Genomic DNA, 16,089 nt, shown 5'->3' on the forward strand with positions numbered 1-16,089 from the left:
GCCGAGCCGTCTCGAGCAATGGCCCAGACCTGGTAAAAAGCTCCAACTGATACTGAAATGAAGGGTTGATCTGTTCCCACATGAAGCCAGGATGTTCCCTAAGGAATGACAACAGTTTTGTAAAAACAACCCTATTAGAGAACCAAATGATTGTGTGCCTATTGACTACCCACCACCTGATTAAAAAAATCCTAGAAAATAAAACAGCTTTTGAATAATAGTTTTTATTAAACCATTTGACTTAGACACAGAGGCCCAGGTGGTTAAACTTATTTAGTTGCCAAACTCCCAGTAAAATCAGTGACTCTGGTAAGCTTAAAATTGGACTCTGTGGGCATGTCTACACAAGATGCCTTCTTCAATATAAGAGCAAATTACTGCACAGTAAGCATCACTGTCTACACATGCAGACACTTACTGCACAGTAATATGCTCTAATAGTGAGTAAATTTGCTATCTATAAATACAAATAGCAAATTTACTCACATTAGTTACTGCACAGTACAGCACATATAGACAGCTGACAAGGGAGCAAACTTGCTCCCCGTCAGCTGGACAGCAGGGGGCAGGAGATCGCTTCCTGCCCCTGGGAGCTGCCTGCTGCCAGGACACAAGAGCCCGGGTGGGGACAATGTCCCCCTGCCCTGGCAGCAGGGAGGTCCCAGCCCCCACTCCCTGCCCACGAATGGGGGCTGGGAACAGGGCAGCCCTCAGCCAGCTCCAGGCTGCATTTAGAGACTTCCCCTGCAGCCTGGGGCTGGCTGGGAACTGTCTCAATCAGGGGCAGGTCCCAGCCCCAAGCCCCGATTGGGCGATTGAGGCACGAGGCTTGAAAAGAGCTGAGGGGAGGGATGGAGGGCGGCAGGTCCCTCTCCAATCTGCCAGTGGGGCATCTAGCAGAGAGCCCCTAGCTGGGTGGAGAATAACCTGCCCCTCCCTTGCAGCTCTTTCCAAGCCCTCTGCCCCCAGTTGGGGAGCTAGGGCTGGGAGTTCCCAACTGCTGGGGCAGGGGGACATTGTCCCCACCTGGGCTTCAGTGGCAGCTCTCAGGGGCAGGGAGCAATCTCCCAGCCCCTGCCAGAAGACAGCTGTCTCCTGGCCCCATGTTCCCTCCTAGCCCCTGGGCTAGTACCCAGGGGGAGCCTAGAGCTAGAGGCCGGAGGGGGCAGGATCAGACTGCTGCCAGAAGCAACAAATCTGTTCCTGCATCCCTGCAAGTGTAGATGCCTGCCCGGGGTGGGTTTACTCTAGAGTAACTTACTATAGAGCAAACCCACCCTACAGCATTTGCACATGTAGAAGTGCCCTGTGTGTTAAAACTGGTGGCAGTTAGATGCCCAAATGTCTCTGATGATCTGGGCCAGAGACCCTTTTTAACACCCTTTTGTTCAGATTATTCTATAGCTGAGATCCAATATTCAGTTCTGCGAACTTTCTGTAAGGGTGTTAAGATTTCAATCATAATTAGTACAATTCCTAGACAGAACTAAAAGAAAAAAACAAAATATTCATGAATTTTTTACTTTTTTCAAAACTTTAAGTATGAAAAGAAATGAAAAATGTTAGCCAGGTGTAGAAACAAATGTTTTGTAAAATAATGCATCTTGGTCCTAATCTTGTAAAGTTGGTAACCACATGCTTAATGTTGAGAGTGCAAGTAGTCCTACTGAAGACCACTGTACTGTTTACTGGATTGAGAAACTGGTGTTGCAGTCTTTCCTCCAGGATTTGTAGGTGATATTGGGTCTTTACATAACAAACAGGGCTCAGTTCAGAGTCCAGTGAAGTTAATGGAAAGACTGACTTCAGTGGGTTTTCAAGTGAAGCCATAATTTGAACAGTCTTCTTTGGAGCAGCTTAGTATCTAAATCAGATTATTACCAGCAGTTCAAAGAGAAGGTAGTAGGAGAGCCTTCAGTGATGGAAAGGGAAGTGAAGGAAATGGGTCTTAGGGAGGGATATGGGGTAGGAGAAAACCTGTTCCAAGCCTAGGAGGTAGCACTAGGTGAGGATGGAGACTGTATAGGGCCAGAAAAAGGATGGAGACAGTATAGGGCCAGCACTAGGTGAGGATGGAGACTGTATAGGGTCAGAAAAAGGTTGCAACAGGAAAAAGCAGCTGAAGAATAATCGGGTTTACATAGGAGGGCAAAGAGCTTCAAATCTGAAGCACAAAGGGGAAAACAATCAGAGAAGTAACTTGAGAGAACAAGAAGTGACTGAATGCCAATATACACTAATTATATATAAACGAGACAGTAAAGATAAACAAGAAGTCTCACGGCTGGATTTTGCTGCGTTACTTCAAGCCTGCAGAGCACATCTCCCTTGTCACTGACTGCCCAGACAGCTATGGAGTCTTCTTCATCTGCAGCTGAACTGGGGATTATGGAGATGTCCCACAGGGTGATGGGAGGCACTTCCAGCCATGGCCCATTGGTGACTATTTTACATTTTCTGAAGAAGAAAAAACACAATGTTTTAGGAATATGTACTTTCTCCACTACATTTTCTCCGCTGTTGACAGGAGTAGTTAAAGTTCAGGCAGAAATAATCCCCAGACCCTTTTGTTCAGTGGAGATTATGCAAACTAGTATTTCCTGTTTGCAAGAGGGCTGACACCAAACAGCATGGGGTTTTTGGATCAAGTTTTGAAGCATATCAGATCAAGACGAGAGTGGTAATTTGTCAGGAATTTTTAATGAAGCAAAAGCAAGGCCTTTAAGGAGTTTGCAGCTTGCTCTACTTTCCTGTCTCCCTTTTAATCGTAGCCAAGTGTATCAAGACAAAGAAGAGATTGGGGACTCCACCGTAGAAAGCAAAACTCTGCAGCTGGTCCATTCCCTCCTCTGTTCTGGCAGTGGGAGCATCTTCATTACTTGATTCAGGGAAGGGGCTATCCAAAGACAACAGTTCAGCAGTTAGCACACTGAAGGGAAAGTGGGCAATTTCCCATTAAGAGATACAGAAAAAGCTCATTTGAATGGAGTGTTCTGGAAAGCAACATTGTTTCAGTTTCCACCAAGAAAAAAGTAAGGAATTAGGGATATACAAGCAAGAAGCATATTAGGGAAGTTGCACTAAAGTTCATCATCAGAATAGTTACCTCCCCACTGCCAAAAAATAAACAGCATTCCTCCTTCCTCCAGCCTGAAACCAGGATGTAGCCCTAAGCAGTTTCCTATTTGCTTTCAAATTTAAATTTGTACCCTGACAGAAACATTTGCCTCTAAGGATGGTTCTCAACTTGACGTAAGTCATATCACCCTTTAGAGTGTTTGAACGCAATCCGCAGTTACAGGATGTACAATAAAACAACAGTTTCAGGCTCTCAGGCTTTGCTTAGGAGAAGGAAGAGACAAGTCCAGAGCCAAAACATTGGCCCTGCAAGCACAAAACAAAAACCAAATTTTCAGGGGAATAACATGCAATTTGTAGGCTTACAGCTCCTTATTAGTGCGCCTGTTTGATAGCTTGCCACAAGAAAGCACCCAGGGAAACTGAAGCTATTCAATGTTAGCCCAAGTTCCTTTTGGATACGCTGGGGTACATAGGTTCCTCCTGCTTAAACTAGAATACAACGGTGGTTTTCTCGTTTTTGTTTCCAGCCAATCAGAGTGTAGTCTGGCTTAAATCGATGTTAATAATTCATCAGTTACGTAGTAGGTGGTTTCTGCTTGCATTCAAGTTTATAGCGGGGTAATTCTATTAGCATGCAAAGCATGGGTATAAGCGCTCATGGGAAAAGTGTATGAAAAATGTAATTAGTTAAAGTTAAAAGTTAGCAGCCTTTAAAATTAACTTGAGTTAAGTTAAAAGTTAAATATTTCCACTTTCAACTAGTTAAAAGGTAAGTTAAAAAGGGAGCGACTAGTTAAAAAGTTAAGATGATTCGTGAGAAATGCGTGAAACATGGTGAATTGCCTCTTAGCATCATTTTTCATTTTCAAATGGAATGAGTGGGTTTCTTTTCCATAAGCCCACAGAAGCCCACTAATTTACTCAGCACTCACCCCACTTTACCTGAAAACAATGTTATACTTGTCATATGGTTTTCAGACTAACAATTTACCAATACCTATGTAATATTAGATCCTTCTGACCCTCTCCATGTGAAGTACTTTGTAAAAGTCAATGCATCATATAGGTAAACCAGAATAACAGAAAGGAGATATTCATAGCCAGGTGACAAATGAAAGCTGTTTCCACAGAAAACCTTTGTTGTTACAGTTTTTATTGCTCAAAAAGGTAACAAAAGGGTATGAAATACATCTGAATTAGAAATAATGAAAGTGTCTGAAAATCAAAATTAGACTGAAATGAGAAAATCAGTTTAAATGAGAAAAAGAAGGTTCAATTGCATAGCAGAAACTGTTTAAACATGCTTACTGAACTTCAGCAAAAGCTGCATTTCAGAATTTACATCTGACAATCTTCCTCTTCTGTCTTGCAAAACTAAGCCCCCAATGCTGAACAATCGCTCTACATGGGCAGATGAGGGAATGCTTGTGTTATAACGGATGAATAGTTTTTTCATAGTAGGTGACATCTCAGATAAGTTTCTCACAGATGAGAAGTAATGCTCAACTTCTTGGGCCCTGGGCTGCTGGTTCTGATCTTCATTAAAATTAAAACGTCATTATCTGCTTCACCCTCACTACTTGCTCCCAATCTTACTGGGATCAATGTCTCTGCTTGCTTGTGCTTGTTCCCTCTCCTGCAGCCAACTGGCTGCCCTGTTGACTTCTGCAAATGCACAGAAAATGCCAGCATGAACTAAGAAACGCTGGGACTTGTAGTTCTTAAAAGACCATATCTCATAGGAAAGCACACTACTCTCTGCCTCGAACAAGAAGTCCTAGAGTTTCAATAAAGAAATATCGTTACGTGTAACTTCTAGAGAGTGGCTGGCAGGGAAAACTCTGGGAAAGTCGGATTTCATTTTTTTTTTTTTTACTTTTAACTTATACTTTAAAAAAAGTTAAAGTTAACCGTTTTTTTTTAACTAGTTAAAGTTAAAAGTTAGCCATTTCTTTAACTAGTTAATTTCCATGACTGGTTATAAGCAATCTACTGACCTAGCTAACCTTGTAACAATGTGTACTAGTCATATAGTCAACCTTGATGTCTTTTTGCTGAAAGATCTCACAGAGTTGCACTTAAAACCTTGATGATATTTGCTCATAAAGCCTGGAGTGAAAAATACAATACAAATAGTTGCTAAAGACCACAGACTGCCCCACTGCAGATTATATCTTTTGTACCGATTGTCAAGTGAGTAGACACAAGTTTTCCCCATGAACTGCAAGATATTTCAGGGAATAAACAGACAACTTTTGAAATTATCTTCTATCTTAGTCCCTTACCTTACCCAGCGTCTCCGTCGTACAAAGTCTTTCATTGTCTTGTGGCCATGGTAGGATCTATCAAAGAAGATATATGGCTTAATAATACTGCAAGGATTCTGAAATCCTTCTGATTTCAAGTATTACCCGCTGGCACTGAGTCTTTTTAAGCCCATTGTTATTTTCTATCCTGCTCTTTGTGCAAAACTCTCCCTGGCTAGGGACAGAAGTTAAACATAAACCAGCATAAGCAATTGGAAACTGGTTCAGATCTGTAACAAAACTGAAGTTCAGTGCATGTAAACCACTTTCAAAATGGCTGAAACTGGGTTAACATAAACCTGGATGGATGTAGTATCAGACTTAGCTGATTTAGATTAAATCAGTTTATTGAACTTCTGTCCCAGATCCCCTCCAGATTCAAGTTAATTCCCCAGCATGGAGAGCAGGCCATACAATAAAAGGCTGAGAGACTTGGGTCTGGTCAGCCTGGAAAAGAGAAGACTCAGAGGGGACTTGGTGGCAGCTTATAAGTATATAAGGGGCCCACATCAGGGACTGGGAGAGCATCTGTTCATCAGGGCTCCCCAGGGGAAGACTAGGACTAACAGTCATAAATTGCTAGAAGACCACTTTAGATTAGACATAAGGAAAATTTTCTTTACAACTCAAGTGTCCAGGGTCTGGAATAGACTCCCCACAAAGGTGGTACAATCACCTACTCTGGATATCTTAAAAAAAACATCTGGATGCTCACCTTGCTGGGGTCACATGACCCCAGCAGTATTTCCTGCCCAAGCACAGGGGGGCTGGACCTGATGATCTTGAGAGGTCCTTTTCAGCCCCTAACACCTATGAATCTATAAGCATCCCAGGATGTTTGGTGGGACCTCCCCTGCAGCCCGCCCCTTGCAGGGTGGGCAAGCTAGGTTTGGCTCAGTCTGTCTGCTCCAGCTAAGCAGGGAAGCATGCTCTAGCACCACCCCCCAGCTTCTGGCCTGAGCTACTGCATGCACGTGGCTGTGTTTCTGGAATCAAAATGAATATTTGTTCACTTGCTTATCAGTTCAATCTACACAGCTGAGACTAACCTGTGAAGATCGAACTGATTCAGCTTCAGGCTGTTTTAGTATCTGTATTTAGCCCCTAACTTCCAACATACAACATTATGAGGATACTGTGCATTGGCCTGGGCCAGTGATAAACTACCCACTACAGAAAAGCATGTGCACCTTACAATACTAGAAAACATTTGCTTTGTCTTGTGGGACTTACATTTTACCCACTGTCTACCTTCTAAACATCTATAGAGAGTAATACTTCTAATTCATACATATTACATAGTCAGTCCTCTCCCCCTCATTTTACAGTGCGGGAAAAATCAAGGTGCCAACACAGCATGGCAAATGAACACACATTAAGTATTCAGGGGTTAAACATGGCACACTGGCACCCAGGATATTAAGTACAAAAAATTAAATTCCTTACGCTGGAAAGTCTGCGGCATACTGCCAGCCTTCTCGGTCAGTTCCACCAGAGACATTGAAATCAATATACCAGTCAGACACCTACAGTCAGGAAATTAAATTTTAACAGAAGCACAACAGAAAGCAAAAGCATGACATGGGAATTCCTTTTTAATGTTTACTGTCCATCTTTTGCACTTTACCTGCTGCAGAGTATACTGCAATAATACTTGTAGTACAACTTTGCATATCAAGAGCACTTTTTATTCTTGGGTCCCATGGTATTATAAACATTTAGGTTTGGATTCTTAAAGGAGTCCAAGAACATTGAATGGAGGTAGGAAAGATTATCTTCATTTTATGGATAGGGAATAATTGAGGTTTAAGTGACACAAGTTATGGCAAAGTCAGGAATAAATTTGCAGTCCAGGGGGGTCTATTCAGTAGACATTACTTTTCTAACATTAATTCTTCTAAAAAGAATTCATTTAAAAACAAAATTTACCCAAGACCACTGTGGTGATGGAGGCTTTGTGTTAACTTTTGTGCATTCTTGTAAACCAGATGCATCGCTCCACATATACCGATCTGTGGGCAGACCCCTGTAACAAACAACATACAAGCAGAGAGAATGTTAAAGGATAATAAAATCTTTCTCTTTCAGGTAGTATGTCCTGCACGCATATGTTAAACACACTCTTTAGTCATTAGATTCTCTAAGTGTTAAGAAATATAGGGTGAATGCAAGACACAATAAAAAGCACTTCAACATTACTTTTAGTCACCAGGAGTGATGGAGTGTGAGACAGCATCCTATTCATCCATCTATATTCTATTATGTGCATCATGAGGAGAAGAAGATGTATTAACCTATTACAGTGTGAAGAAAATGTTGTCTTCCTTATTTAGCAAGGGCAAAGATGTTTTGGCTCCCATTATATTAAACCATGAAAGAATGTTATTAAATAATTTTATAACAGGTTATTAAATGTAATGCCCACAAGCCCCAGCTGGGATCAAAGGTTCATTCTGCTGAGCAGTGCACAATGTACATGGTCCTGTTTTTCAAGAGCTCCTGATGAGTGGATGAAATGCAGTTGCAAGATGAGTAACACTGCCTTCTTTAATGAACACTGACAACACTAGGACCTTAAAGACCATGTAGTTTCCAACCCAACTTAATACTAAACATTACAGACTACCCATGAAATAAGTTCTAAAAAATACCTTGGATGGAGAAATGTAATAAAACTACATGCTTTTTATTTAATAAAATATAGCTTACCGGCTACTATATCCAGTGACTGGATTCCACCGCTGGTTCTCATATATATAAACACATTTGACATCCGATTGCATGTAAATATTATCAGCACTACTGGCCAATCCTGCAGGAATTAAACCACTGGGATTAAAAGCAATGCCAAAACTTTAGGGAAGTCTCAATTCTGGCAGGTATACAGCAACACTTATGAATATTGTATTGAGACCAAGATATAAAGCCCAACTTCCCCTGCAGGGATGGGATCTGCCCCTCACAAAATTCTACAGAGAAGAGAGCTACAAGAATGGAAGATTGAAATAGCTGGTTCTGCTGATGTCACACAGGGACTTTTAAACACCATGGTGGAAGAAACATGCTTCCTTACCTTGAATGAAGCCTCCTCCATAGCCACCAGTATAAACCCAGGTTGTGTGATCGTACCCTATGCCCCACACTATGCCCTGGCTATTGCATTCTATCAGTCGGAGATGCCCTCCTATCTGACGCCAAAACCTGAAGGGAAGAGACATTTTAAAATCCATTCATAAACATACTCATGAGCAAGGCACATTTTCTGTTACATCTGAATTCTGACTGTGTAAGGGCAAAGAAAAAAGGTCAGCCCAATCAGCTTTGGTCCAAGCAGTTCAGAATGCTTCCTTTGATCTGCTACTTATAGTAACTGGAGACAGCTTGACTGCTTTTACTGCAATCCTGCAGGCTTCCAAATGTTTCACTCATTAAAATTCAACTCTAAATTTCATGGTTTGTTAAATTTCTTGTCTGTTTGTTTTTTTTTTAATGACTAATTATGATGCTCTTATAAGGATTTTTACCATAATTATGGAGCCTCTTCTGCCCTGCATAATGATACAGGCTTTGGGACTCCAGATTTTCTGACTTAGGGGTTATTAAATAATCAGTTCCCACATTATATTCATTATTCATTTATTTATATTATATTTATATTATATAAACTCCATTTATACCATCCATTTATATGGCTATGACAATTTAGGGCCCGGTCCTGCAAGCTGTTTCAGGTCACGCTCAATGAGATCAGATAGATCAGAGTCATAAAACATGGCTCAAATATATGAAAACTAAAATGTGATCCTAGGAAACTTCGTCACTTATGAGAATGAAGGGAAATATTTATTGGCTAACATCAGCAGCATACTGTGCATTTCATGCTGTGTGTAAAACCAATGACTTGCCCATTAAAGAAAATTCTGGCTTCATGATACCCTCACTAGCAAGTGGCAATGTCAGAAATGTCTTACATTTGGTCACATGGTATCAGGTGTGGTGCAGCCTCCAGTTCTGGGCTCGGTTCACTAACAAAGATGTCTCCTTTGCATGTGACTGACCAGACTGCGTGATGGGAAGGAGGGCCTTGAATCCGTCTGCTTTCACAGCAGGACATGCTCAGCAAAGCAAGCTATGGTACAAGGAAGGAACGAAGAGCTAGATGTAGGTCATGGTCTTAATGTTCTAACACATTTCTTATCTAACACTAATGATCTAGTGCTAGGGAGAGAAAAGATGTTAACCTTCTACACTCCTAAAACTCTGTGGTGAACTAGCAGAGTTCAGATCAAACATATCACAGTTCATTACTATTGATGCAATTAATGGACTCTGATATGTATATTGCACCTTGCAGGATCCCAAAATGTTTCAGAACGTGTGGAGGTGTGCAAACATAAACCCTGTCATTGCTGCTGAAATTCAGCAATCTCTGTGCTGTAGAGCAGCAGTCAGGCAGATACCCAGCTCAATGCATAGAGAAAAGCAGGAAAGTTTTGGCCTACTGCAGGGGTCAGCGATGTTTTTTGGTGGTGGGCCAGAATAAGCCAAGGTCCAAGGTGGGCCAGCCCTAGGACAGGGCCCTCACTTCTCCCCTGCCACTGCTTCTCCACTGCCCAGCAAAGCCCCTCACCACCAAGACAAATAGATCCACTGGCTCCACCTGCCAGATCCAGCCCTTGGATTGCTGACCCCTGGTCTACTAGATTAAACTCCTTATAAGAAGTATAACATCTGCATAGAGCAGAGCAAACCTTAGTTGTTAAGGTTATCTGTAGGTCTGGTCATTGCACAGTACTCAATTTAATTACAATTCTCAAGGAAGGACAGGCTGAGGTGACCGTGCCACAACTTCTGTCTGTGGTTTCTATGACCTTGCTCACATTAGGGGATTTCAGAGGAAAAAAAGCCATTCTCTTGGTGTTATCATGGGATCACTTGCACTAGGGATAACAGGCAGCTTCAGATGTTTACTGTAGTGTCGAGTAAGCCATGGCAACACTTCTGTAGCATAGGTGGATTACCCTATGCCCCCCAAATTGGTTTCTCCAATGTAGAAATGGCCAAAGAGCCCAAATCTTGCAAGCCTAATGCTCAGAACTTACACAACCCAAGTGCTAAGAAATAACCAGATTGGCAGTTACCCAGTCGTGCATCTCCTGTTCTGTCGCAGCTGCTAGGCGGATTGGCCACCGTTGCTTCGTTCTCTCAGGTGTGTACAGGGCAAAGGAGTGCTTGGAGTCGTTCAAAACTTCAACCAGAATGGTGACTTCATTGAGGAACACATGGATGTACTGAGACAGTAGAAAGAGCATTGTAACCAAGGCAAACTCATGGAAAGCTTCCCTCAAAGTCAGTATAATTATAAGACTAAGCCCTATGCAGTCCCTGGTTAGAACAGAAGAAGGACACAGTCTCATCTTGGAAGGCACCCTGTTTTTTGGTTGCAAGTGCTCAGGAAATGGGGTTAGCCTTATGGCTCGGTATGACAGAGGTCCTATCTATCTTCTGGACCACTCCATCATTGTGTATCAACCCTACTCCTCTTGCCAGGCATCAAGATTTGGGCTATCTCTGGGTTATCAACAATATTGTTAATTGATATAATGCTCATGGTGGTTTCTGTAGACACCCACTCACTGAAATACTTTTTAACAGGAGGCTGAAACAAGTATCAGAAAGAGTTTTCACTCCCTAATGCCCTGGATCAGTTTTGAACTGGTAATCTAGAGATGAGAAAAGTCATTTATGAAAATGTTCTTCCTCCAAGCCACTCAACCCTCTCTTTTGTATCCATACATTTCCTTTTATCAAATGTAAGACTGGGATCACATTTTGTTAGGTGTACACACCTTCTTTTCCTCATGATGCATGTAGTAGATGAACAGAATGCTGTCTCGCACTCCATCGCTCCCAGTGAACTGCTCAAGAGCCACTCGAACATCCATCCATTTATGAGGCTTCCAGCTTCTCCACCACTGTAAGGTCCCAGTTTTAACCCAGACAGACTGTAGCAGAAACATAAGATCACAAGGAGAAGCTGAGAGACCCCCCTAACCCCTCCCCCAAATCCTTGCTGGCTCTTCCTGTACCACTTTGAGGAATAGGAAGCAGAAGGTAGAGTGATCAGCTGAAGACTAGCAAAGCTGGGTGAAAAACAGATATATGCCTCGCTAATATGCAGAGAGCTGGAAAATCACAAAGAGATTGTTTTACTCTAGTGTCTTGCATACAGTATTAACTTAAATAAAAATAAATACAGCAGTTTCGGTCTAACTAAGATTGCACTTTCTAACACCATCCCCTATTAAATCTGATTAAAATAGGGTTACTATACAAGTGGGTTTTCCCGGACATGACCTCTTTTTGGATCCTCCCATTTCCATCTGGGTGGTTTTTTGAAATCTGAACCAGTGTCTGGGATTTTGCTCTGCTCTGTTGGTGGGGCTATTGGAGGCAGGGGGCACTGCATACGTCTGCACGTGCACATGCACGTGGCTGCATGCAGCCAGGCAGGGTGGTGGGAGCAGCCCCAGAAGCTGGATGCAGGTAAGTCTATGGGAGCGGGGGTTAGAGGGCCAGGGCTTGGGGACTGTCGGGGAAGGGGGTGGAGTGTGGAGAGGGGTGAGTGCCTGGCAGTGCCGGGGGAAGCTGTCCGGGCTCAGGCTGTGGCAGGGCAGGAGGGGTCGGGAGGGATGATGCCTGCCCTCCAGCAACAGAAGGGAGCAGACGAGCCCTTTGGGGGCAGCGGGAAGCTCCATGGCTGGGCCAGAGGCACCAGGGCCAGTGCCCATGCTTGTGAGGGTGGGGAAGCCAGAAGATGCTGTCTGGGAGGGACGGGGACCGTGGCCAGGCTGCTTGGTGTGGCACAGGAGCCCCAGCCCAGGATGGGGGCGGGGGGGGCCACAGGCCTTCCCTCCTCTTCCCTCCAGCCTGTGCTGGAGCTGGACTCACTCTGCCACCACCTGCACAAATTGGAGTCACTGCTCTGGGGCTCAGTTGGGACGGGGCAGCTGGGTGCCCCCTCCAGCAGGGCTAGGGAGAGCAGGGGGTTGCAGATTGGGAGTGAGTGGATCCGGCAGGGCTGGGGGGATGTGGCTTGAGAGTGAGGGGCACCAGCAGGGCCAGGGGGTCTGTGGGTCAGGAGTGAGGGGCACCAGCATACCCGGGGGGGTGAGGGACACTGGTAGGGCCAGGGGTCTGTGGGTAGGGAGTGAGGCACAGCAGGGAAGGAAGGCTGCAGGTTGGGAGTGAAGGGCACTGGCAGGGCCAGGGGGTCTGTGAGTTGGAAGTCAGGTGTCCCCCTGCAGGTGTCCTCTCTTTTGGAACTGGAAATATGGTAACCCTAATTAAAAATCACTGTGAAATGCAAATTAAAACTCAATGTATTTTAATATTTTATAAAGATAAGACAATTTAAATCACTTATCAAAGGAGGGTCCTAAATCTTAAATGGAATTTATGAAGAGACCCAATTAATTCTGTGTGAGAATAATGGTGAAGACAAGCTGAAATCCTACTATAATAATTGCTGGGGCATGTTCTGTCCTCCCTCTGGTGGTCATGGAGAGAACAAGAGTTACTCACTAGAGTCAAAAGCAAGCAGAAGGGCCTGAATTTGTTGAGTTCAGAGACTTACATCCCTGGTAAAAAAAGCTTTAGGACATTCAGTGGCAAGTGCACTGGCATTGATAAGCTTTCTGTTTTCTAGTGAAGAAAGTGTTTTTATGTTACTAGCCAATGCTTTTACATAAGAGCATACGTGCTTAACATTTAGTGGCTCCTACAGCTTCCAGTTTTACTGAGGCTTTGCCCAGGTGCTCATGGACAGATTTGATTACCGGGATTCAAGGGTGAAGAGATACAAGGTTGAAGTTACAGTAGGTTTCAGGCCACATACTGGAAAGTATCATCAATGATGCCCAAAACTGAAATGGTTAAATGATAATGAGAATAATGGAAAAGGAAACGAGACATCCCTACTTACTTGCTCAACTGCCTGTTCATAATGCCTAAAGTTTTCCAGCTCCCGCTTGGTCCTTTCACTTAGCTGCTGGAAAATCTGCTTTCGCCAAGCCGCTGTCTGGGCTGGAGTGATTGACAGAGAAAGGGACTGCACAGAAGACGACAAACCTAGAGCACAGCCAAAAAGCAGCACAGCCAAGTGAGCTCTGAGTGCAATTCTCTGAAGTACCAGACACTTGAGGGAATATAATTTGTTGCTTTAAACACAATGGGTTAAAGCAGTCCTGGGGGTAACATTGCCTTTACAACACCATCAGTGGAGTCATAAGAGGCCCCTTGACTCTTTTTGGTTTATATTCAATTATACAATGACACCATTTTGTTCTAAGCTCCCAGAAGGACCTAATGGACTCCCAAAACATCAACAAAGTGATTATTTTGAGCATAATATTTCTGGCAAATGTGCCAAAATTGATACGTGTACTAGGAAGTGCATTCATCTCATGCACAAAAGGTAACAAATAACTAGTACAAGGGTGATCTCTCACCTTTTCTTATTTTTTTTAAATGCACAGTATTTTATTATAATTATCTCTTATGGCATCACAAATAGGCCCAAATTGTGGATCAGGGCCCCACCATGAGGAACTGAAAGTACCTGTCTGAATAGTGAACCATTTCAGCGGGCTGTGCAGATCCACCAGGCAGCCTCCACCGGATACCCATGCCCAAAATGGGTGCTCATCAGTTCCGTAGGGTTCTTCAATGCCAACTGGGAACAAGCCAAGGGAAGATACGCTGGATGTTTCTCTGAAGGTGCTGGAGGTGAGGACTGGGTTTTTATGGGCCTCCTTTAAATCAATGTTTGTCCACTGCAATTCTGCTGGATGGGTGTCCTGGTCCACAGAAGACTCGGGTTTTTCAAGACCAGCTTTCTCACTACTGCTTGAAGTAGAATTAGCTTCTTCCTGAGCAGAATCCAGAGAATCCACAGCCAGATGTGCACCCACTTCTTTCTGTGAGTCTGCGTTGTTCTCATTGCTGCTGATAGCAGCTCCGGAAAGGGGAGCATCGGCATGATTTGGAGGCACACGTGGGCTCTCGGTATCGGAGGAAATGTCTCCATCACTCTGAATGATTGAGTTTGCTTGGTCCCTAACTTCGTCACTAAAGAAACAGCCAGCACTGGGGAACAAAGAGACAAATAACTAATTGGCCATCATTCACAGCACTGTTAGCTAGCACAGCTCCAGAGATAGACAGAAACTACTCAGGTTTCAGAACTCCAAGGCTCAGTTCCATCCCCCAGGGAAGAAAGCACAACACATGGCCTGCAGAAATAACCCAAAATATCAGACTCCATCTTACAATCACCATCTTTCTGGCCAAGAGACAACAAGCAGGACTGCCTAGAGTCTGTTGATGCTGCAGCTTTCCTCTCAGCTGGAGGTGGTTTCTACATAGCTACACTAACTCCTAGTGCATAGTGGAAGACTTATGCAACATTCCCAGTCTCATGGCAGACAGGCCAACACTTGGCAAGGAGCCATTCACTTATCCTTTTTGGGAAGGAAAGTGGCAAGATGCTGTGACAGCAATGGTGAGACGGATAATCAATACATGGACATGATAGCCCTCTGTAGTTCCTGCCTCTGTAAAACCCCAGGTCTGCTCGCTTTCCTAGAAGGCTGCACTATACTCCCATGTGAGAACATCAGCTCTTACTTCAAAATGACGTTTGCTATTCACTGTACTTTTTAATTGAAAAAATATAAATGCACTTTGGGACATAATGGCAGGAGAATCTAAGTCTAGGGTTTGCTCCAGGTTACAGTGAGGGGCCTCCCTGTACTCTGTATTCACAGAAATACCTCCTGGACTCTGTCAGCATCCTAATCCCCTGATCACTGAGTTCAGAGCATTTAGGTACTTTATTCGGTACCTGAGCAGACTAGTTGAGCTGCCAGTCTGAGATCTGTCACTCTCTCTGCCAGATACAATCGCCTTCCACGTCTTCCCACTTAGCTCACTCGGTGTGACACCTTGGCGGAAATAAATTGCTCGATCATCACAAGCGATTCCCCAGACCTGTGGGAAAGAGAGGCTTTGAAGGGAGTGTCATTGTGTGCTAAATGAGTAATGGAATAGCATGCAGATAGGCATCATGTTAAAAAAAGGAGCCTTGGGGAAAGGGCAATTCAGGCAAGAGCCTACCTGAATCTAGAGTTTATCTTTTGAGTTTCTCTCTAGGGCTAGCATTTTAGGTGTGGTGCACAGCTTCTGTGTACTGTTAATGTTAACTCAAATACGATGCACAAGAGACAGATCCACCAAATGTTTTCTCATTGCAAACTCATGGGATTTCATTCAGCTTTGTGTGCTTTATTAGTGGGTCAGGTATTTGGGCCTTGTGCTTATTGTAGGCTGTATTTTGGCTTCAAGTTTTTCCTGTGCTGAGCCCTGTGCATGCCCAGAAGAGGTAATATGTTACTTCAACCCAGCTTGCCTGACATCCGTAAAGATTGGACGCTTTAGTAGGGCTTTTACGGCACTTTTATCTAATAGTTGATTGAATCAGCTTTAGTTAAAAGTGCCAAAAAGCCCCACTGAAGCACACGATCTATACAGACGTTGCAGAGGCAGGTTGAAGTAACATGCTGCTTCTTCAGGTAAAGTGTGGTTTGGGGGTGGGGAGGTAGGAGGAGGTTTGTTTTGCTTTTTTAACATCTGCAAGTAGCCT

The 16,089-nt window shown here is 43.7% G+C and overlaps 1 protein-coding gene across 3 annotated transcripts in view; it reads right to left on the reverse strand.

The window, feature by feature from the left end:
* The window catches only part of TECPR1 (tectonin beta-propeller repeat containing 1), a 38,517-nt gene that overhangs the window by 7,203 nt on the left and 15,225 nt on the right, over positions 1–16,089 (reverse strand). For 2 of the 3 annotated variants that reach the window (XM_025213110.1, XM_006031459.3), the window contains exons 9-21: positions 15,292–15,437; positions 14,008–14,534; positions 13,372–13,517; positions 11,237–11,392; positions 10,529–10,678; positions 9,359–9,516; positions 8,461–8,588; positions 8,097–8,199; positions 7,317–7,413; positions 6,834–6,913; positions 5,367–5,423; positions 2,283–2,457; positions 1–98 (exon numbers count right to left, since the gene is read on the reverse strand). The exon at positions 1–98 is cut by the window's left edge and continues 53 nt beyond it. In XM_025213110.1, coding sequence (XP_025068895.1) covers positions 1–98; positions 2,283–2,457; positions 5,367–5,423; positions 6,834–6,913; positions 7,317–7,413; positions 8,097–8,199; positions 8,461–8,588; positions 9,359–9,516; positions 10,529–10,678; positions 11,237–11,392; positions 13,372–13,517; positions 14,008–14,534; positions 15,292–15,437 — 2,021 coding nt within the window. Of the gene's footprint in view, positions 99–2,282; positions 2,458–2,510; positions 2,897–5,366; positions 5,424–6,833; positions 6,914–7,316; positions 7,414–8,096; positions 8,200–8,460; positions 8,589–9,358; positions 9,517–10,528; positions 10,679–11,236; positions 11,393–13,371; positions 13,518–14,007; positions 14,535–15,291; positions 15,438–16,089 lie in introns of those variants that run through there. The other variant, XM_025213111.1, reaches the window with a different exon arrangement.

Source organism: Alligator sinensis, unplaced genomic scaffold, assembly GCF_000455745.1.
Source record: "Alligator sinensis unplaced genomic scaffold, ASM45574v1 scaffold990_1, whole genome shotgun sequence".
In the NCBI taxonomy this organism is placed as follows: Eukaryota; Metazoa; Chordata; order Crocodylia; family Alligatoridae; genus Alligator; species Alligator sinensis.